This window comes from Schistocerca nitens, chromosome 6 (assembly GCF_023898315.1).
Source record: "Schistocerca nitens isolate TAMUIC-IGC-003100 chromosome 6, iqSchNite1.1, whole genome shotgun sequence".
NCBI classification, from domain to species: domain Eukaryota; kingdom Metazoa; phylum Arthropoda; class Insecta; order Orthoptera; family Acrididae; genus Schistocerca; species Schistocerca nitens.
In genome coordinates this window covers 45,846,821-45,871,720 of record NC_064619.1, presented here as the reverse complement: position 1 = coordinate 45,871,720, position 24,900 = coordinate 45,846,821, and the positions used below count along the sequence as shown (strand labels likewise).

At 39.4% G+C, this 24,900-nt stretch overlaps 1 protein-coding gene across 1 annotated transcript in view; it reads left to right on the top strand.

The window, feature by feature from the left end:
- LOC126262791 (protein madd-4-like) overlaps positions 1-24,900 on the top strand; it is a 362,890-nt gene that overhangs the window by 198,524 nt on the left and 139,466 nt on the right. The window contains exons 10-12 of the mRNA XM_049959614.1: positions 11,287-11,414; positions 15,810-15,944; positions 17,857-18,002. Coding sequence (XP_049815571.1) covers positions 11,287-11,414; positions 15,810-15,944; positions 17,857-18,002 — 409 coding nt within the window. The remainder of the gene's footprint in view (positions 1-11,286; positions 11,415-15,809; positions 15,945-17,856; positions 18,003-24,900) is intronic.

The following is a 24,900-nucleotide window of genomic DNA, read 5'->3' as shown; positions in this document are numbered from 1 at the left end:
CATTCTGGCCTGAGCTGCGAGAGTTGGCAGTCACCTGTGCATGATGTGTGCTTGCTTGATGTGTGTGTGAGTGGTAACGTAATGTGTCTTCTTTACGTTAAGCAGCAATCTTTTCCTACATTATTAATACTACATTAACATTTTCTTACTCTGATCTGAAACGATGAGAGCTACCCTGTGTAGTCAATGTGGCTGATACTCTTATCTCCCCCCCCCCCCCCCTCTCCCCATGAACCATGGACCTTGCTGTTGTTGTGGAGGCTTGCGTGCCTCAGCGATACAGGTAGCCGTACTGTAGGTGCAACCACAACAGAAGGGTATCTGTTGAGAGGCCAGACAAACGTGTAGGTCCTGAAGAGGGGCAGCAGCCTTTTCAGTAGTTGCAGCAGCAACAGTCTGGATGATTGACTGATCTGGCCTTGTAACACTAACCAAAATGGCCCTGCTGTGCTGGTACTGCGAACAGCTGAAAGCAAGGGGAAACTACAGTTGTGATTTTTCCCGATGGCATGCAGCTCTATTGTAGCGTTAAATGATGATGGTGTCCTTTTGGGTAAAATATTCCGGAGGTAAAATAGTCCTCTATTCTGATCTCTGGGTGGGGAATACTCAGGTGGATGTTGTTATCAGGAGAAAGAAAACTGGTATTCTACAGGTCAGAGCGTGCAATGTCACATTCCTTAATCGGGCAGGTAGGTTAGAAAATTTAAAAAGGGAAATGGATAGGTTAAAGTTAGATATAGTGGGAATTAGTGAAGTTTGGTGGCAGGAGGAGCAAGACTTCTGGTCAGGTGAATACAGGGTTATAAATATAAAATTAAATAGGGGTAATGCAGGAGTAGGTTTAATAATGAATACCATATTTACTCGAATCTAAGCCGCAATTTTTTTCCGGTTTTTGTAATCCAAAAAACCGCCTGCGGCTTAGAATCGAGTGCAAAGCAAGCGGAAGTTTTGAAAAATGTTGATAGGTGCCGCCACAACTAACTTCTGCCGTCGAATATATGCAGCGCTACACAAGCATGCTTTGTGGGCACAAAGATAAATACTGGCGCCAAAACCTCTGCATGAGTAAATAAATTAAAAAAAAGGTAGAAGACAAGCTTTTTTTTTCTCCGCCCCAAGTTTCGACCACTGCATTTTCATACATTATCCAACGAAGTAAATACAAATTCCGTATTGTTCATCTTCGAATGTAGCAGAATTTCAATGTACTACGAAAATCCGACTGGCAAGACTGTTAGGGATGTTTGTCAATATGGCCAACTCTACGTTCAGAGTTTTTTCCTACCTGTGAGAAGAGATGGTTGCTAATAGGAACCTGATGAAATGTGAATCACATGCAGTATTCTCTTCACCATAAGAATAATACGAATATAAACATTTTGCCATGTATTCTTTCGTGTTTGTTGCTATCTCATTTACATCCTGTCTGCGTAATAAACTACGAAACTAGAGTGAGACAACAGCAAACGCGGAAGAATATACGTATCGTGTCATGTTTATATTCGTATTATTCTTATGCCTAATAGTGATACAGTCAGAAATGAAGCACGGCAACTGACTAGATTTTAAATGTAAGATGACTAATTTCTGTGCAGAATTTGATGTACTAAAGAAGCGGCCGCAAATATTTTCAAACGGAGGAAAATTTTCGCAAAACTCTCGTTCAGAACATGTTCTATCATACGCATGTTCTATCATACGCATTTGGTTCTTGTTGATCATTATCAAAGAAAGCAGCAGTGTAAGTAACAACAAATAGCAGTCTCTTGCCATTGTTTCGCTAATGAGATGATTCCTCTTTTCTTTTTAAGCGGCGGTAGCGCGCACAAAAGCAAGTCATGCCGCGAGCGGCGACAGGCCGTAAACACGCACTATCAAAATGCGACAAACAATGCATTACACAATACAGTAATGCGTTTTCAGCTTAGAGTGACGTAAACACCTATAACAAAGAAAACGGCACTTATCAGATCAAAGCAAAATAAGCAATCGATTCAAATCAGACGAAGCACATGAAAAAGGAAGGGTACCCTTATAAATACGGACGGAGCGCCTGACGCATAGCAATGGCTACCTGGTAAAGCTTAACTGCTAAGCTTACGACTCGAACCAAACTACTGTAGCTGTATCGTCTTTCATTCGACCTAAATTGTGTCTCATATTACAATGGACCAACTTTGTTTCGATTTGGAGGTGCGCCTAAAACTTTTCTCTCCCCTTGAATTTCGAGTCTCAAATTTCAGGTGCGGCTTAGATTTGGGAATTTTTTTTTCCTTTATTTTGAGTCTCATTTTTCAGGTGCGGCTTAGATTCGAGTAAATACGGTAAAAAAAAATAGGAATGCAGTTAAGCTACTACAAACAGCATAGTGAACACATTATTGTGGGCAAGATAGATACGTAGCCCATGCCTACCACAGTAGTGCAAGTTTATATGCAAACTCGCTTCGCAGATGACGAAGAGATTGATGAAATGTTTGATGAGATTAAAGAAATTATTCAGAGAGTGAAGGGAGATGAAAATTTAATGGTAATGGGTGACTGGAACTTGACAGTAGGAAAAGGAAGAGAAGGAAACATAGTAGGAATATGGATTGGTCGAAAGAAATGAAAGAGGAAGCCACCTGGTAGAATTCTGCACAGAGCATAACTTAATCATAGCTAACACTTGGTTCAAGAATCATGAAAGAAGGTTGTATACGTGGAAGAAGCCTGGAGATACTGGAAGGTTTCAGATAGATTATATAATGGTAAGACAGAGGTTTAGGAACCAGCTTTTAAATTGTATGACATTTCCAGGAGTAGATGTGGACTCTGACCACAATCTGTTGGTTATGAACTGTGGATTAAAACTGAAGAAACTGCAAAAAGGCGGGAACTTAAGGAGATGGGACCTGGATAAACTGACAGAACCAGAGGTTGTACAGAGTTTCAGGGAGAGCATAAGGGAACAATTGACAGTAATGGGGGAAAGAAATACAGTAGAAGAAGAATGGGTAGCTCTGAGCGATGAAGTAGTGAAGGCAGCAGATGATCAAGTAGGTAAAAAGACGAGGGCTTATAGAAATCCTTGGGTAACAGAAGAGATATTGAATTTAATTGATGAAAGGAGAAAATACAAAAATGCAGTAAATGAAGCAGGCAAAAAGGAATACAAACGTCTCAAAAATGAGATCGACAGGAAGTGCAAAATGGCTAAGCAGGGATGGCTAGAGGACAAATGTAAGGATGTAGAGGTGTACATCACTAGGGGTAAGATAGATACTACCTACAGGAAAATTAAAGAGACCTTTGGAAAAAAGAGAACCACTTGCATCAATATTAAGAGATCAGAAGGAAACTCAGTTCTAAGCAAAAAAGGGAAAGCAGAAAGGTGGAAGGAGTATATAGATACAAGGGCAATGTTCTTGAGGACAATATTATGGAAATGGAAGAAGATGTAGATGAAGATGAAATGGGAGATATGATACTGCATGAAGAGTCTGACAGAGCACTGAAAGACCTAAGTCAAAACAAGGCCTCGGGAGTAGACAGCATTCCATTAGAACTACTGATAGCCTTGGGAGAGCCAGCCCTGACAAAACTCTACCATCTGGTGAGCAAGATGTATGAGACAGGTGAAATACCCTCAGACTTCAAGAAGAATATAATAATTCCAATCCCAAAGAAAGCAGGTGTTGACAGATGTGAAAATTACCGAACTATCAGTTTAATAAGCCACGGCTGCAAAAATCTAATACAAAGTCTTTACAGACGAATGGAAAAGTGGTAGAAGCTGGCCTCCGGTAAGATCAGTTTGGATTTTGTAGAATATATGAGGCAATACTGACCCTACGACTTTTCTTAGAAAATAGACTAAGGAAATGCAAACCTACATTTCCAGCATTTGTAGACTTAGAGAAAGCTTTTGACAATGTTGATTGGAATACTCTCTTTCAGATTCTGAAGGTGGAATGGGTCAAATACAGGGAGTGAAAGGCTATTTACAATTTGTACAGAAATCAGATGGCAGTTATAAGAGTTGAGGGGCATGAAAAGAAGCAGTGGTTGGGAAGGGAGTGCGACAGGGTTGTAGCCTATCCCCTATGTTATTCAATCTGTATTTTGAGCAAGCAGTGAAGGAAACAAAAGAAAAATTCAGAGTAGAAATTAAAATCCATGGAGAAGAAATAAAAACTTTGAGCTATGCCGACGACATTGTAATTCTGTCAGAGACAGCAAATGACCAAGAAAAGCAACTGAACAGAATGGACAGTGTGTTGAAAGGAGGATATAAGATGAACATCAACAAAAGCAAAGTGAGGATAATGGTGTAGTCGAATTAAATTGGGTAACGCAGAGGGAATTAGAGTAGGAAATGAGATGCTTAAAGTAGTAAATGAGGCTTACTATTTGGGGAGCAAAATAACTGATGATAATTGAAGTAGAGAGGATATAAAATGTAGACTGGCAATGGCAAGGAAAGCGTTTCTGAAGAAGAGAAATTTGTTAACATCGAGTATTGATGTAAGTGTCAGGAGGTCATTTCTGAAAGTATTTGTATTGAGTGTAGCCATGTGTGGAAGTGAAACAAGGACATAAATAGTTTAGACAAGAAGAGACTAGAAGCTTTCGAAATGTGGTGCTACAGAAGAATGCTGAAGCTTAGATGGGTAGATCACATAACTAATGAGGAGGTACTGAATATAATTGGGGACGAGAAATTTGTGGCACAACTTGACTAGAAGAAGGAATCGCTCAGTAGGACATATTCTGAGGCATCAGGGGATCACCAATGCATTATTGGAGGGCAGCATGGAGGGTAAAAATCGTAGAGGGAGACCAAGAAATTAATACACTAAACAAATTCAGAAGGATGTAGGTTGCAGTAGGTACTGGGAGATGAAGAAGCTTGCACAGGATGGAGTAGCATGGAGAGCTGCATCAAACTGGTCTCTGGACTGAAGACCTCAACAACAACAACAACAACAACAACAACTCTTATCTCTTACAAACCTGCATGCCTGCCTGGCCAGGTATGGGGTTGTGGTCCTACAATTCCACACGTGATTACCAGAGGTTGAGAAATCTGCATGCAAAATAGTCACAGAATTATCTGACCCCCTAGTTTAAGCTCTTCACCTGATTCCTTATCAGAGAAGCACAATCATTTCCAGATGCACTCCTGGAAATGGAAAAAAGAACACATTGACACCGGTGTGTCAGACCCACCATACTTGCTCCGGACACTGCGAGAGGGCTGTACAAGCAATGATCACACACACGGCACAGCAGACACACCAGGAACCGAGGTGTTGGCCGTCGAATGGCGCTAGCTGCGCAGCATTTGTGCACCGCCGCCGTCAGTGTCAGCCAGTTTGCCGTGGCATACGGAGCTCCATCGCAGTCTTTAACACTGGTAGCATGCCGCGACAGCGTGGACGTGAACCGTATGTGCAGTTGACGGACTTTGAGCGAGGGCGTATAGTGGGCATGCGGGAGGCCGGGTGGACGTACCGCCGAATCGCTCAACACGTGGGGCGTGAGGTCTCCACAGTACATCGATGTTGTCGCCAGTGGTCGGCGGAAGGTGCACGTGCCCGTCGACCTGGGACCGGACCGCAGCGACGCACGGATGCACGCCAAGACCGTAGGATCCTACGCAGTGCCGTAGGGGACCACACCGCCACTTCCCAGCAAATTAGGGACACTGTTGCTCCTGGGGTATCGGCGAGGACCATTCGCAACCATCTCCATTTTGCTGCGCTACGGTCCCGCACACCGTTAGGCCGTCTTCCGCTCACGCCCCAACATTGTGCAGCCCGCCTCCAGTGGTGTCGCGACAGGCGTGAATGGAGGGACGAATGGAGACGTGTCGTCTTCAGCGATGAGAGTCGCTTCTGCCTTGGTGCCAATGATGGTCGTATGCGTGTTTGGCGCCGTGCAGGTGAGCGCCACAATCAGGACTGCATACGACCGAGGCACACAGGGCCAACACCCGGCATCATGGTGTGGGGAGCGATCTCCTACACTGGCCGTACACCACTGGTGATCGTCGAGGGGACACTGAATAGTGCACGGTACATCCAAACCGTCATCGAACCCATCGTTCTACCATTCCTAGACCGGCAAGGGAACTTGCTGTTCCAACAGGACAATGCACGTCCGCACATATCCCGTGCCACCCAACGTGCTCTAGAAGGTATAAGTCAACTACCCTGGCCAGCAAGATCTCCGGATCTGTCCCCCATTGAGCATGTTTGGGACTGGATGAAGCGTCGTCTCACGCGGTCTGCACGTCCAGCACGAACGCTGGTCCAACTGAGGCGCCAGGTGGAAATGGCATGGCAAGCCGTTCCACAGGACTACATCCAGCATCTCTACGATCATCTCCATGGGAGAATAGCAGCCTGCATTGCTGCGAAAGGTGGATATACACTGTACTAGTGCCGACATTGTGCATGCTCTGTTGCCTGTGTCTATGTGCCTGTGGTTCTGTCAGTGTGATCATGTGATGTATCTGACCCCAGGAATGTGTCAATAAAGTTTCCCCTTCCTGGGACAATGAATTCACGGTGTTCTTATTTCAATTTCCAGGAGTGTACAATGTTGGTAACCGCTTGCTCACTATTCATCCCACATTTGTGATAAGCTGTCTCCTCCAGTTCAGCCAGCCACTTGTAGGAACTGAGGGTGTCCTCTGAACCCAGGTGCCAAGCTTCATTCATAGTGAGATGCACCATAATTTGCCACCGGCCGCATCCAATAAACTCAGTAGCTGCTGGCAGAAGCATCTTCACATCTCAGATCTCCCAGAAAACAGACTGAGTGGCCTCCGCCTGTCCTCCTCAACTTGGCTGTTATTTCCCTAAGAGGTTCCATCACTCTCCTAATGTAGATGCTCTCAGTTTCCAAACAATTTACGCCCTTCAGTTGTTGAGATCTTTCTGTGTCAATAGATGAAGGAGAAACCATGTGGCTTGCACGCACTTTTACCTTCTGCTTATAGATTTGCAACAACACAGTTGTTTGCCATTCAACGTCAGGTGAGTGTAGACTACCCATGTCAGGGGTATCAGGAGATGCCGCAACACCACTGCTCTAGAGGCATCGGAGGTGCTGTAGCTTTCACCACAGCTGTCTCAGAGCTAAGCAGGGCAGCAACCTGAGATATGCAGAATGAGATTTTCACTCTGCAGCAGAGTGTGCACTGATGTGAAACTTCCTGACACATTAAAACTGTGTGCCGGACCGAGACTCGAACTCGGGCCCTTTGCCTTTCACGGGCAAGTGCTCCACCAACTGAGCTACCCAAGCATGACTCACAACCCGTCCTCACAGCTTCAATTCTGCCAGTACCTCATCTCTTACCTTCCAAACTTCACAGAAGCTCTTCTGCGAACCTTGCAGAACTAGCACTCCTGGAAGAAAGGTCCCGAGTTTGAGTCTCAGTCCGGCACACAGTTTTAATCTGTCAGGAAGTTTCAACCTGAGATATGTTGACCATGATTAAATCATCTTCCAACAGTACTTCAGGAAAATTATATGTATAAATTAAGAACTCACATTTCATAAAAAGTATCTTTTATGGATTTTAGAACCTCTGCATTTATGTTCACTTCAAAACATTCTGTTTATTAATATGCTATCATTAATTAAGGAACCACTGGACACTCTATGGAATGATATAAACATGGCGGAAGTTGTCACTCAAGGTGCCAGGCTGAGACTGAAATTAATATGCAAACATATGATCTGTTATAAAGGGAGGTTCTGGGAAAAAATTATACATGTGTCATATCTAAATCTTAATGGAGTTAAAACATTAAAACTATATAATGTTTTTCATTTATTTAAAGATATAGTTAACATTTTTATGATTTTTTTGTGAAGGTATAATTTTTCTGACTGCTGAGTCTTTAACTGACCTAAATCATCCATTGAACATAAGGATGAAAAAATAAACCATCAAAAGCAGCATCATACAGTAGTCTTCTTGTGAAAACCAATTTATTTGCCAAGATCACTATGTTAACAAAATTTTTTGATTACTAGTTTCAGCAATACGAATATTAATCTTCACACGCATAAAACCAGGCTGTGGTAGCTACATCATACAGTGCTTAAACCACTTTGTCCTCACATTAGGACCATACAATATGCATAAGGCTATAAGAGACATTACAACGAAATGCCAGGTGTGTTACCATAATCTTTGTACTACTTGGAATACGAATGGCTTGAATGAAATAGATACACACCACATCTTACCTCTTCATGATATAAAGCCATGTTGGCTGCGATAGAGTAACTGATGACAGCAGTACAAATTTATAGATCATCTCCAGTATTGAATGATCATGTCAGGTAACCATAAAAGCAGATTCATTAAAAATCCTTTGACAGGCATTGCGTACTTTGCCACCAGGCAATAGTTTTACTAAATCAACTGTTAAGCACATCATAAAAATCATTAGGTCACTGGAATGTAGTAATTCTTCTGCTTATGATGGTATGTCTGTCAAACTATGAAAAGTTTGTACTGACTTGGTAGCTGCACTTTTGAGTTATCATAGTAATCAGTCTGTGAGTCAGGATGCATTTCCTGAAAGACTGAAGTAAGCATAACACCATTTATAAAAGCAAAGATAAGCAAGTGACTTCAAATTATAAACAATCCCATGTTCTCAAAGTTTTTTGAGATTGCAGCTTACAACAAATACTGGAATCACATTTCTGAGAATAACCATGTAAGAACAATTTTGTTTGACTTTAGTAATGGCTTATTTCCAGAGAAAGCAATATATGATCCTACAAACCCAGTTACATTAGAACTACTCAAGAAAAGTTATCTTCTTGGCATTTTTTTAATCTCGCCAAACTCTTCGACTGTGTAGATCATAGAATTCCACTAGGTAATCTAAAATAGTGTAGCATCACCCCCCGCAGGGATAGCATAGTATATAAAAGTTGTGTAAATGGTAAGTATGATATGGTACATAAAACACCCTGGTATGAGTGTTGTGGATGTATTGTACCAAAGTAGCCTATGGTAGCTGGTGATGCGTATGACTGAGCTTGTTCCACACCCTTCAGTGCTCACCTAAGATGGGATATAGAAAATGACATGTCAACGAATTAATGAATGAGAGATGTAAACCATGAAAGACAAACAGTGTTATTATATAACATTCCACACAAAAAATTCTCCCAATTTGTGTATTTCAATATGATCATATCTGGTGCTTTTGAGGATGGGCATCATCATTCCCGTCAATCTAGACATATATTTCTAGACATATAGGTAAAGAAATTATTGTATTGGAAGATTAAGTTCTTTACAGGGAACAATGTTGCTGCCATTGAATGAAAATGATGATGTAATATGGTTTCATGGACCTTAACAGTTGCCATTTCTGCCTTGGTAGTCATCAGGGAAGGAAGGGCAACTGTTAAGGTCCACAAAACCATAGGATACTATCATTATATGTTCATTCAAGCCATTACAGAACTTCATTATACTTCATAGTTAAAGCAGACACAGTGGGGGAATGTTTCCCTGTTGTTTGCATTACTTAAACACCCTCTGAGGTCAGGAGCATCTTCATTTGGTTGTTAGGCCAAATTTGTGGTTCTTGCCACTGAAACTTCTGCTTTTACCCATTGGCATATGTTATATATACAGTAGCTCAGAGTACTCCTAATTAATTTACCATTGTTATCACAGATGCTCCAACTAGGTGGACATCAACATCAAGAGTAATGTGTAAGACCTGTATTTATGGCACATTATTTCTGTGATCACTGATGTACTAGTGGCATAGAATTGTTGCAAAAATGCTATATCCATGAAGAGAAAGTAAAACACAGTGACAGTGCATTACATTTAAGTTGGAATATTAGTTCTTAATGAAGTGTTTAGAACATGATGGTGTTATTACTTTGACTAATATCTCTAGCCCAACAATAAAAATAATCATAAGACTTAAATTTATTGTTACCTTTATTTTTTCAAGTTGTGATTTGTCAAAAGAAGCAAGCACTGTAACTCTGCAGGGTGTCCCAAAAACGATGTATCCACTTTTTTAATATCTCTCTAATTAAAGCAGATAGACAGGAAAAATACTGTGTCAGATACATTAAGGTGGTATATGCTCAAAAGACCACCTTCCATCACAGTACATTGTCGATGACTTGGAACAGAGTGGCATGCCAGTTTTATTGATTCTAATGCAATAGCATTGCAGGCTTGCTCGGATTGCTCACTTAGATCATCCAGTGTTTGTGGTTTGCAGCATACAATGTATTCTTGACAGTACTCCAAAGACAGAAGTCTGAAAAGGCTAAATCTGGGGATTGAACTGGATACATCACAGCACTTCCTCTTCACCCTCTCCATCTCAAAGGGATTTTGCAGTTGAGAAATTACCCGACAACTAGTGGAAAGTGAGGTGGCGTAACATCCTGTTGAAAGTAATAATCTCCATTGCCAAAATGTCATTAAGACCTGGTGTTATGATGTGGAAAATTTCTAGGTAACAGTCACCTCTTCAAAGAAGTATGACATGATGAATCCACTAGATGAGAGATCACGCCAGACTGTAACCATATCAGTTACATATGGATTATCATCAGTGTAGCACACACAATTATGGTGGTTAATTGTCACATTAAAGTTAAAGGTGGTTTCATCCAACCACACACACTGAAAAACCACTCACAAAATTCAATTCACCTATTGGGATCATTCACATTCATAGCATGGAGAAGAATCAGAATGTAAGGCTTCCATCTCTGAGTACACATAATTCTGTGAACATTGGTTTTACTGAGAGCATTGCACCACAATTTTTTTGTGGATTGTGTGTATGTGTGAATCACTGCATCAGCTCTTTTTCTTATCCCTTTAACATACCTTCTTTCTGCTACCACCCTTCTTCAGATCATGTACTATTCCACTGATTTCAAAATTGTCTCAGGCTCCTGTAACTGTTAACCATACAGGTGGTGATGTTCCAAATTCAACTCCCCAATGTTGTTGAACCTCACTCACATTCCCTGTTTTCCAATGACATTTTAGCACCCACTTCTGTATCTCAAATGATACCTCCATGTTTATTTCTAATACTGGACCAAATGAAGCATTGCTCACTTTTTTACTGACTTAAAAATCATTTCTATCTGCTTTAATTACAGAAAGATACAGTTTGAAATAATGTATATGTTGTTTTGGGAGATATTGGATCATTATCTTTGACCTTTCTGCTGACACAGATGTAATACAAACTCTCACCTATTCCAGAACGAAGATCCAATGGGAAAAAAATAATACACAGATAGTAAACTCAAAGAAATTTAAAATAACAAAGAAAGGAGCATTGAGGATTCAGAACTTAAATTTCAGAGACAATGGAAAATATAGTTGTATTGGTAAGTATTTTTGTTGTGTTGTCGTTTATTATTTTGCTATGTCAAAATGGTCAAATTTCTTTTCTGGCAGTGTTTTGCAAGCATGTTTTGTAATGTTTTCACCTTTTCTTAACATATCACAATTCACTGTTTGTTTGTTAAATTTCTGATAGGTACAAAGGCAGAATTCTGGTAGCATATTCACTGTCCACAAAAATTTATTTGGAGTCACAAATATTGTTTATGTTTATTGTAAACTAAAAATATGTGTCAGAGCTGTCATACATGTATAATATTTACAACAGAGAGATTTTTACTCAGTGGTTAGTCTTATTTGAATCTTATGATGCTCTCAATGCTGCTACTGCTGCACTCTGTAAGTATTATTTTCTACCGTAATTGGCATAGGTAGACCACAGTTTATGATCATTCACAATGGCAGTGATGCAGAGACTGATGGAACAAACAAGCAATTCCTGTGGTCAATGACAGTGAAGTTCGCAAAGGGAATTTCTAGCCAGGGGGTAGCGAAAATCATCGTAGGCTTGCACAAATAGTCCAGGGAGTGATCTGTATTGGAAAACATAAACACTGGCAAAATCAGTCAATCTGTTATCAATGACACATTTTAAAGGGTTCAGAGAATAGCAAGAATTACCAGACAAGTATGAGGCCACATTATTTACAGACACTCTTGCGTCAGTGGATGGGCCCAAGTGACAAGCTCTTAGGAGCAGTGCCCTCTGCTGAGTTGCAGCCATGGTGTGAAGGCCAAGCATCTCTGACCATTCCTCCATATCGATACTTGGACTGAGCAACTAATCTAAATCTCTGTGTGATACTGAAAACTCTAACTATTATGTTTACTTTCTGGTTGCAGTACAATGAATCACTTCTACAAGTTTATATTGTTAATAAATATTGCATCATTGTCAAATTTTAGTTACTGCATTAATGTGCATGCTTGAGTTTGGGTGGGGGGAATTATTAGGCAGAAGGTGCAGTGAAGTATGTGTGGCACAGGAGGACACAGGGTAAAATGCAAAAATACACTAGGGGTAACGCGATCAGTTCGGAATCCAGGAATAATTATAGTAGAGAGAAGAATGTGGAACACAAAATAGTGCAACCACAATCTGTGTGGTTACATAGCTGTCTGTTGGGTGCAGATGAGACTGTTGATACAGGGTGACTAAGAATTCAGAGTGTATGCAGTTTTGGAGGTGAGAATAAAAAATTGGAAAGTAGAGAAAGAAAGGACAGACATGAGTAATGCAATGCAATAGAAAATAGTGACAAAGAGGAATAGCACTGGCTTGTGGTATGGAAGGGAAGCAGCTAGGTAAAATGAAACAGTGGAAGATCTTCACCAACATATTTACTGTGTGGTGCATGGCAAAGTGTACCTTGTTTCACTACTAGGCGTTTCCTTTCTTATCTCACTTGCAGATGGAGCAGGGGAAAAACAACTGTCTATTCTAGTTTCATATAAGCCCTAATTTCCCTTATTTTATCTTCATGGTCCTTACTGGAAATGTAAATTGGCAGCAGTAGAATCATTCTACTGTCAGCTTCAAATGATGGTTCTCTAAATTCTCTCATTAGTGTTTTCCAAAAAAAAAAAGTCACATTTCCTCCAGGACTCCTATTTGAGTTCATGAAGCAGAACTGTAATACTTGTGTGTCAATCAAACCTACAGATTACAGATGTAGCAATATGCCTTTGAAGTCTTCCTCTAATCCAACATGGTGGGTATCCCAGACACTGGAGCAGTACTCAAGGATAGGTCACTTTAGTGTTCTGTATGCAGTCTCCTTTATAGATGAGCTACACTTTCTTAAAATTCTCCCAATAAACTGAAGTTGACCACGTGCCTCTCCTACTACTGTCCTCACGTGCTCACTTCATTTCACATTGCTTTGCAGTGTTATATCTATATATTTAATAGATCTGATTGTGTCAAGTAAGACACTACTAAGGGTATATTTGACCGTTATAGGATTGTTGTTTTCTTCTCATCTGCATTAACTTACATTTTTGTATATTTAGAGCAAGCTACCATTCATCACAACTATAAATTCTGTCTATGTCATCTTGTATCCTCCTTCAGTCACTAAATGACACACTGCCCCATACACCACAGCATCATCAGCAAACAGCTGCTGATTGCTGCTCAACCTGTCTGTCAGCTCACTTATATATTCCCTGGGGCAATCCTGACGATAACCTTGTCTGTAATGAACACTTGCCGGACATTTGTTAACAGTCTCCAAGGTGGAATAACAACAATATGGAAAGGATAGCTGCTGCTCAACATATAGAGGACGCATCGAGCTGCAAACAGACACAATGAAGAGAATGCTAGAAATATTTATGCTATCAGACACAGCCCATCTCCAGAAGCAGAAAACACACACACATTCATACAGCAGCAACAGCTCACACGCATATGTGGCCACTGTCTTCAGATACTATGGACCCAGAGACAGTGACCACGTACAAATAATAGTGTCACATCTGCCACCAAGTAAAAATATAGCATTGTAAGCAATCAGAATGTGAAATATTTCCTTTTTTGATGTCAGTATGCTCTTTGTTTTTGGCAACAGATGTTGATTTCTTTCATGAAGACACAAGGATTAAGAAGTTTGAAGTTTTCCATACAAAATGCAATGGTTATTGAGAAGGAAGACTCTGCACTGCTGGTAAAGTTGTTTTAGCAGAACAGCAGCAATAGAAGCACTGCGGTGCATGAATATTACCAACAGAAGCAGTGCAAAGATCTAAAAAAATTATCTAAAGAATTTGATCAGTAGATATGAAGGAACAGTTGAATTGGGTGGTGAAACAGAGAGAGAGAGCGAGAGAGAGAGAGAGAGAGATAGAGAGAGAGATAGAGAGAGAGATAGAGAGAGAGAGAGAGAGAGAGAGAGATAGAGGGGCAGCCCATTGCCATAGCAGTTGTTGTTGAAGTTGCTTTTGCTAAAGTCGATTGTGCAGCATGTGCCTCAAATTCTGCAGCCAGTGCTTGAGCTTTGTCACAAGAATTGTCTCTGCCCTGGTCAACAGTTCAAAAGATTTTGCAATGTATTTTACATTGATATCCCTACAAGATTCAGAATGTGGACAAAATGAATCTGCAAGGTAGGGTACAATGCTGTGACTTTACCCTTCATTTTTCGGCACACCTGGAAATGGATGACACATAGCCAGGGAATATTTCATGGACGGACGAGGCCCATTTTACTCTGCATGGTGCGTTGACTGCACAGGGGGTCTACTCAGCCACATGTTATACAGAAACATCCATAGCACTCAGCTTAAATGACTGTGTAATGTGGTTTCACAAGCTCCATCATTCTCACTCCATTTTTTGAGGATATTACACCCCATTGGCCTGATAGGTGTACAGAGACATCTGCATGGTATGAGAATCTCCTTGTGCAACACATTATTCCAGCTTTGTTAGAACACAACTGTGTCCACACCACTATTTTCATGCAAGAAGGGGCGGCACCACACGTCAGTTGCCAGGTGAAAAATTTGTTTGGAGAAAACTTTGGTAATGACCACATCATCTCTAGGCAATTTCAAGATATGATTAGATTAGGGGCATATCACTCTGATTACACCGAGTATGCTGTGAGCAGCTGTCGACTATACCATATTACAGATGCAGCATTTTGCTTATTTGGGAAATCATATTGAACACATCTTGTAACTTGTAAATATGCCAGAACCTTTATTTACATGTGTTTGATTATTCCTCCCCTATTCCTGCACCCACCACTATGTTCTGATTGCTTACAGTGCCATATTTTCAAATAGTGGCAGAAAATGGAACTTTTTTTTCCCCCAGTGTACCCTACGAGTGCACCAGTTAATGAACATACCTATGATGTTTCAGCATTCTGCAGTGTATACAGGCCATACTGAAATGCTCAGGACACTGTCAGTTTAATTATAATCAACTAGTATGTGTGAGCTGTTGTGTGAAAGTGTATGAATTTTCTACTTCTGGAATAGGCCTTTGTCCAAAAGCTGAAGTATTTCTACCATTCATTTTCTTTGTGCGCCTCTGTGACTCAACAACTTCTCTAAGTGGTGAACAGCAATCTTACCTTTGCATATTGTTGTTGTTCCATCCTGGGCTATCCATTGTTTGATTATGTACTAATTGGTTTCTAATTAATATTTTATCACTATCTTGTAGGAGAGGAGACTATACTGTGTATCAGTTTTTAAAGATGTTGATAGAAACCTAAGTTTAGAGTACAAATTAGAACTAGCTGTCAAAACAGTAGTTTATTTGAATGTTATGTCAACATTAACTGTCTTCTGTTCTTTTGTTTTTGTTTTTATAATTACACATAGCAGTATGTGAGCTGTCATATTTATTTGTTGTGTGATTTCAGCTGGATTATCCAGGGCAGATCTCTTCCTTTCTGTAAAGCAGCGTCTAGTGACAAGTTCAGAAGAACTGGAAAGGCATTCACATAATCGTTTGCAGCAACAGATGCCTATGAACGATAAGAACATACAGATGACAGGTGACTATGTGTAAAATGCACTATCAATTTATATCACATTCTGTCATGAATAATTCTGTAACTATAACAACACCGTAAAATCAGAACTGGGGATTGGAGCTGACAGCAAAGGTATTTCCAAAATTAAGGTGTTGAGTAAAATTGTAACAAATCAGGCTCAGATGTCAGAGTCAGTCAACACTTTTTTTTATAAATGTATCTTAATCAGATGTAAATGTACATGTTTAAGCAGAAAAAGTACGTTTAAGGCACAAGGCAGAAGAATACTTTAACAAATATGAGAAAATGTCAGTTAAAAATGTAAAGAAAACTATATTACAGCTAAAAAACAAAAATTCTGCTATGTGGGATTCTCCTGATTTTTTCAAAAATGTTTGAAAAAAGTGTTGGTAATACAAATTAAAAAAATTATAGTGAAATCAAACATAATTTCAGATAATCGATATGGCTTTCAAAAAGGCAAGAGTACAATGAGTTTGTGAACTAAATCAGTTCCACCCTAAACAAGTCAAGAAAAGTTGTAAGATTATTCTGTGACCTCACAAAAGCATTTGATTGTGTAAACCATCACTTGCTCCTGTATAAAATGGAAACATATGGAATTTGGGGTTGTGTTTTAGAGTAGTTTAGGTCATACCTCATGAACAGATAACAAAGTGTAGTTATATCATCAAGTAAGGGAAATTCCTTCTCTGAATGGATGATTAGTTCGCAAGGCATTCCCCAAGTCTCAATTATGGATCCAATTTTGTTTTTACTCTATATAAATGATCTACTCCTGAACGTAAATTCACACTCAGTTTTATTCACTGATGGTACTTCTGCCCTTGTTGAAAGAAATGACCCCAAACAAATTCCTTCAACTGTCACAAAACTATTAGACAGTTTGGAAAACTGGTTCCAATTAAATGGGCTAAAACTGAATATTTGGAAAACACATTTGCTGCAGTTTAAAACTAAAACTCTAAGGTAAAAGAATTCCACATTAGTTATAGAAACCAAGAACTGAAAGAAGTGGACTGTGTTAAATTTTTAGGCACGCATGTGGACTAAAATCTATTCTGGTCTTCACACATGAATTATCTAGCAAGTAAATTAAACAGCCTGATATTTGCGATGAAGATTCTGTCATATTCAACTAGCATGGAGACAAGAAAAATAGTTTACCACAGCTATTTTGAATCAGTTTCAAGATATGGCATTATTTTTTGGGGAGGCACAGGCAAAATGATTAGAATTGTAAAATTACACAAATCAGTTGTTATAAATATGTCTAATGCAAAACCAAAAGTATCTTGTCACCCAATGTTAAGAATTTTAAAAATATTGAGTGCTCAATTGTTGTACATTTATGAACTGATTATCTTTGTATACAGTGACCCAAAGTTATTCATAGACAATAAAGACAATAGCTTTAAACATCAATACAGTACTAGGAACAGGGAGAATTTCATGCTTCCCACCCATAGATTAAAGCTGTTTGCAGAAACCCCAGAATACATGGGCATGAAAATTCACAACATCCTAAAAAAGAAACAAATCATGAGAATGGAGATGGGGCAACTGAAGCAAAAACTACAACAATTGTTAGTACAGAAATGTTATTATTCCTTAGAAGAATTTCTTAATGATAATATGACAATCTGAGCAAGAAAGAAAGTGGCTGAAATGTTTTGTTGATTAAGCTTAGAAGTTTTATGTCTAATAAATGACTGTAATAATTATTCTCTTTTTACAGTAATACAGTTGTTAGGCTACACACAGTCTCTGTAAATTATAAATTATTGTTTCTGTAATACACATAAATTGTAATTGCAATATTGACGAGTTCCCTGTACATTATATCTTGTGATTTAACTCTTTATGTTATGGGACAATAAACAGTCTGATTCTGATTCTCTAACTGAACTAGGAGCAAGACGGGACCTTTTCTCACAAGACTTGAGCCATGAGACACAACCAGAAGGTCAAATGAAGCTAGGACGAACATGGGCATCCCAATCAAGTTCATCTACTCTTCAGCCTTCCCTTTCATCACCAGAACCTCCAGGAGTTAAGGTAATTTGTAAATATATAGAGCATGAAGTACTTGTAGACCTCCAGAAGTTTTACTAACTTATTGTTCTGTTTGTGGGCATTTAAACTGTACCATATCTTCTGTCCTCTCCCCAATTTATCTGTAGTTCACTTGCCTTAAACCATGTTATTCATGTGTCTTTTGCTTTTGATACATTAATAACTTTGTTGAAGGCTGCTGTCTTGTGCCTGTTGCATCATAGTAATAGACAAAAATGAGGACAGAATGAATTTCTGTTATTGTATTATAAATTACACATTTCAATGATTTCTTGTACTTTAACCAATCTAGACACGATACAAAAAACTGCTTTGTGTCATTACTTTCTGCTTTTGGGTTACTATAAAGGCTAATAAAAGAAATACTGTATGAAAGAAGAGCCATTTAATGGATACTTATGGTTCATAACATTTAGTTTATTTAACACTAGCTGTATGCACTGCTGTGCTCACATATTATTAGTTTTGTTATGATGAATGATGGTGAATTACAACTGAATTCTCATCGTCATTGAACAATTGATAAACGCTCAGACTTGCTGACCTCTGTGTTAGTGCCATCTGCATCTCAGTAATGTATAACATATTTAAAAATATGAATAGTTCTCAAAAATATAATGCAACTACCAGACTTAAAAATGAAAAGATGGAATGGTTTTTTTAGAAATTAAAAAGTTTGAAAATCTCTTTGATATTGAAAAAAAAAGAAAAGGTTGCTATAGAAATGGCTAAATCTGAACAGCTACTCAATGTAACAGGAGTTTTGCAAAATTATAAGAAATACAACTTTGCTGGCTTAAAAAAGCATTGAAAATATTCATAGCAAAAATGACTATGAAAGAAAAAAAATACAATCATTTCCTACATAGTTGTTTCATTTGTGACCATAAATTAAATTAAATTAAGTATGAAATTTGAAAATCACAAAATATGTATTATTATCCACTACAGAATGGATACCTGTTTCAAGGAATTAAGTTAGGCACTAAAATAAAATGCAGACTTTCTAAAATTGGTAAATAGCATTAAACTGATGAAGGAAGAAAATAAATAATATCGGCTGCCCTCACATGTCTACTTGTTCAGGTAAGCATAACTGCTGATGTACCACCACCCCTCCCCTTACCAGTGCCCCCTGCCCTAACTGCCCTGTGCACACTGAAGTGGCACATGCAGCATTGCTGCCAAGTGGTGGGTGCAGAGGGGAATGGGCGGGACTCTACACCTATGTGTCATGCTGTTGAACTAAGTATGCTTCATACCTGTACACTATACAACAAAGTCAATAATTTTTTAATATGGTTTATGTTCACTGATGTAGAAAAAGATGTTCCATTCCCTACTTCACATTCCCAGGGGCTAAGGGCTAAATTCCCCCCCCCCCTCCCCTGCCCCCCTCCTAGTAGCCCATGTTCTTCCACAGTGTTCAACCTATCTCCATATCAAATTTCATCAAAATCAGTTCAGTGGTTTAGTCATGAAAACATAGCAAACAGAGTTACTTTTACACTTATAATACTAGTATGTATTTGCACCAGTACATAATGCAAATACTGACTGACTCTCTACTTTATGCTTGTCAAAAAAAATGACTCTTTGCTGTCATCAGTAAGCATCATCACTGTGGATTTTGTCATGATGTATTCAGTAGCTTATTATTTTGGATCAGTATTGTAAAATGCCAAAGATCAGATCACACTCAGTTACTAAATGCTCCAGCTTCTCATTATTGTGACGTGACAACAGATAATATTACAGGAGCTTGAAATGTACTTTGATAGTTTACCATCCATTCATGTTGTCAATGTATCACGTAATTCTGTTTACATAGCTCCAGACAATTCGAACCAGTTGGAAGTGGAAACAGCAGTATTTAAACAGAAAAACTGTGAGACTGCTGCATTAGATCATTTCTGTGTAGACAGAGTGGTAGGACTCAGAAGTATCTGCCAAAAAATGCTATATTGATACTCAAGCAGAATTTGGAAAGACAGTGTAAACCTAATGACTGGAAGTAGGATTGCATCACCCTATAATTTAATAAGAGCAGCAGGGGAAATTGCTCTACAAGATGTATTATATATTGTGACACCAACTGCTTTCTGTGACATGAACGGCATCTAATCTCTCTTAGTAACTTATTGATTACAATGAAGTGATATTGTGGAAAACACTCATAATAATTAATGAAGAGAAAACATGAAAGCTTCAAGGCAGCCTTACAGCATACTGACAGGAAATGTGCATAATATGACAAAAGCCAATTCCTAATTTAATTGAACAATGGAAAGGCCTGGATGGAATAATTACAATATTATGAAAAGGATAGATTGCTACTCACCATATAGAGGAGATGTGGAGTCGCAGACAGGCACAATGAAAAGACTGCTATACATTTTAGCTTTTGACCAGAAGGCATTCCTGTGAAGTAGAAAAAACACGCACACATTCACCTCTGACAGCTGTGGCCAGGCTGGGTCATAACTGTGCTTGATGGGTTCAGCAATCCAGTGTGGATGATGTAATTAAGGAAGAGGCATGGCGAGAAGAGGGGAATAGCAGGGTGGCATGGGGGAAGGTGTAGTGCTGCTTGTGGGACTGTGCATGGACCTGGTGAGGGCAGGGCAGAGCTGCTAGGTGCAGGTTGGAGGTTGGAGGGGGCAGGAGGGGAGTGGCAAAGGTGAGAAGTAGAGAAGGGGAAAAGGTCTAGTGGGTACACTGGTGAAACAGAAGACTGTGTTGTGCTGCGGTGGGAGCAAGCAAGGGCACTGATAAGTGGATGACAGGGACTAGTGGAAGTGGAGGCCAGGGGGTTATGAGGACATATGATATATTCCAGGGAGCATTCCCATCTCTGCAGTTCAGAAAGGCAGGTGTTGTTAGAAAGGATCCAGATGGCGCAGGCTGTGAAGCAGTCATTGAAGTGAAGCGTATTGTGTTGGGCAGTGTGTTCAGCAACCCAGTGATCCAATTGTCTCTTGGTCAGTTTGTTGGTGGCCATTGATGTGGATGGGCTGTTTATTAGTCATCATGCCCACGAAGAAAGCAGCACAGTTATTGCTGCTTAGCTTGTAGGTCACATGAGTGATATCACAGGTAGCCTTGCCTATGATAGGAGATGCCTGTGACCAGACTAGAGTAGGTAGTGGTGGGAGGGTGTATGGGACAGATCTCAGATCTACGTCTATTGCAGGGATATGAGCTATGAGGCGATGGATTTGGAGTAGGGATGGGCAGCAGTATATCACAGTGGGATGGGTGAGAAAGTAGTGGGTAAGATACTCATTTCAGCACAGGATGAGAGGTAGTTAAAACCCTGGTAGAGAATGTGATTTTGTGCTCCAGTCCCACTGAATCATAAGGGAGGTGCTCCTTTGCAGGCAAATGGTGGCTATGTGGGAGGTGATAAGTGACTGGAGAGACAAGGCACAGGAAATCTGTTTCTGTACAGAGCTGGGAGTGGAATTTCTGTCTATGAAGGCCTCAGTGAAGGCCCAACACAGTGTGGTTCACAGCTTGCACTACCCGGATCCTTCCTACCAACACCAGCTTTTATCAATTGTGCAGGTGGGTATTCTCCTTGCAATATATCCTACACTCTCATAACCTCTGTGCCCTCAGCCTTGCAAGTCTCTGTCCTCCACCTACTTGTCCCCTTCCTTGCTCCCATTCTGCCAGCACATCCACTAGTCCTTTTCTTCTCTGCTTCCACCTTTCTGCCTTTCTGCTCCCCCCACCCCCACCCCCACCCCCAAGCTCCACTACACTTCCCCCCCCCCCCCAACCTGGTACCTCCCTCCTGTTCCCCATGCCTTCTCCTTACCCCCACCACCATACCAAATTACTGCTCCCATCAGGCACAGTTACGTTGCAGTCAGGCCTCAGCGGTCAGAGACAGTGGTCATGTGTGCATGAGTGGTGCTTGTTTGGATGAGTGTGTATTTTCTACTTTAGAAGAAGGCCTTTCAGCCAAAAACTCAAATATAAAGCAGTCATTTTGTTGTGCCTGTGTGTGATTTATCATCTTCTCTATATGGTGAGCAGTAATCTATCCTTTTCATAAAATTATATGAAATTGTTGGAACAGACAGTGAAGTAGGAGTGATTTCATATTACAAGAAATACTGTGTTATCTGAAAAAGGAAACTGCAAAATTAATTGAGAAATGTTAGGAATTTGATATTAAATAAAACAGCTTGTCATGAAGCAAGCTAGGATATTTTTAATTCCCCTCTTGTTTTGCCATCTGCCTCCTTTAAATTCATTTTTTCACATTTAGCTAATTACCTTTATCATACGCGAGTATAATCTGCATTTTCATAATGAAGAAGGATTGGCCCTCTGTTTTAAAGGATAGAACACCGGATCTAATTTTGTACTTGGTTTTATGTATGTAATTGATTTTCTAATTTATTTTGATTATTCCTAGTTAGTATCATTTGTTATAGGGTGAAATCAGTGATTGTTTCTCAACTTTAATTCTATTGTTGACATATAAACACGTATAAATTCTGTAATAATTGTAAATGTTTGCAAGACAAAGTACTAGTAATCTTAAAGTATCTATTTAGCTCTATTCAAAAACATTTTAGCAAAATCAGCCCTTCATTAATTCCAAAGTAATTAACAGTTTTGTCCAAAGTATTGTTTGTGTACTTACATTTGTTAATTTCATGATTTAAACAAATAATTCAGCATAAACCTTGTAGTAGAAGAAACTGTTAAAAAGACACAATTTTCGATGTATTCAGTTTAATTGAGTGAGTTAAGTTTTAGTTTTAATTTCTGTAAATTTAACTTTAAACAATGTGTAGTTTCAGTACTTATTATTGTGATGACATATAAGGGCCTGATTTTTGGTTATGAGACAGCCAGTCCACAGCAGAGTTTCAGACAAGTAACCTGTTCTGGTTAGAACAACAACAGTGCTTCAATTTAACTGTGAAATAAGCATTAAACAATTAAGACTTGTGTAAAAACCAGAGACAGTGACTGCTCCATATGTACCTGTTTATTTTTAAAGAATTGGGAACTTTTTGGTTATGTTTTTACTGCTCGTAGATGTTCAACAGTAAACTATTGTAGCAGTATGTGGAGTTTCACCAGCTAACTATTAATGAGGCTTATCGAAGGTTAAATAATACTGCACTGGCCATATAACTGTGTAATATTGGGGGTTGTGCAAAGCGAAAATTAAAGTACTGTGAAACGCAGCTGTGCACCTGTCAACTACATGATTTACAGTAGTGTGCGTCGGAATCCACAACCCATTTTTCAGCCAGTGTAGCAACACAGTACATAAACACTGAAGACAACAAACAATCAATGAAGAATTAAAAGCAGGTGGAACCACCACAAGCTGAATCATAAAAGACAGAAGTCAGATAATGAACTTATTTTCAGATTATGAACTTATTTAGTAATCACTCCTTGGAAGTAGTTCAGAATATAGATATGAACAGTCAAGGGGTAACACATCAAATACATGCCACAATGAGTACTACATACACAGTTGTTCCATGCTATTTCTAAAAACTTAACACTAAAGTGACTAATAAAGTCATCAGAAGATCAAAACAAACTGCAAAACGATTTAGAAAAGATATCTCAATGGTGCGAAAAGTGGCAATTGACCCTAAATAACGAAAAGTGTCAGGTGATCCACATGAGTGCTAAAAGGAACTCGTTAAACTTTGGTTACACGATAAATCAGTCTAATCTAAAAGCTTTAAATTCAATTAAATACCTAGGTATTACAATTATGAACAACTTGAATTGGAAGAAACACATAGAAAATGTTGTGGGGAAGGCAAACCAAAAACTGCGTTTTATTGGCAGGACACTTAGAAAATGTAACAGACCTACTAAGGAGACTGCCTATGATACGCTTGTCTGTCCTCTTTTAGACTACTGGTGCACAGTGTGGTATCCTTACCAGATAGGACTGACGGAGTGCATCGAAAAAATTCAGAGAAAGGCAGCAAATTTTGTATTATCATGAAATATGGAAATATAGGAGAGGGTGCCACAGAAATGATACAGGATTTGGGCTGGGCGTCATTAAAAGAAAGGCATTTTTCGATGCAACAGAATCTTCTCACAAAATTCCAATCACCAACTTTCTCCTCTGAATGTGAAAATATTTTGTTGACACTGACCTACATAGGGAGGAACAATCACCACAATAAAATAAGGGAAATCAGAGCTCTTATGGAAAGATATAGGTGTTCATTCTTTCCACGTGCTATATGAGATTGGAATAATAGAGAATTGTGAAGGTGGTTCAATGAACCCTCTGCCAGGCACTTAAATGTGATTTGCAGAGTATCCATGTAGATGTAGATGTAGATGTAGAACCCCCTTAAAAGCACAAACTTTCTTGCAGTTGATAATACATCAAGTAAATTGCCAAAACCCTGTTCTTCATATACGCTGATGAGCCTACACATTAAGACCACTTGCTTAGTAGCATACTGGTTGACCTTTGGAATGCAGTACATCAAAGTTACTGAGTGGCATTGAATTGACAAGTCCGTGATGGTTTTCTGGAGCTATGTAGCACCAGACATCTATGTACAGGTCACATTATTCTCCTGAATTATGGGCTGGTGGTTTGTGGGCTTGGAGTTGATGCCCGATAGTATTCCAGATGTGTTCTATCTGGTTCAGATCAGGTGAATTTGGTGGCCAAGACGTCAGTGTGAGTTTACTATAGTGCTCCTCAAACCTTTGTAGTACAATTTGGACCTTATGGCATTGCAGTTATCCTTCTGGATGATGCCATCGCCATCAGAGAAGATCTCAACCATGAAGACATGTAGGCAGTCTGCAACAATGTTCAGATGGTCTGTAACTGTCATGGTGCCTTAAGATACTACCA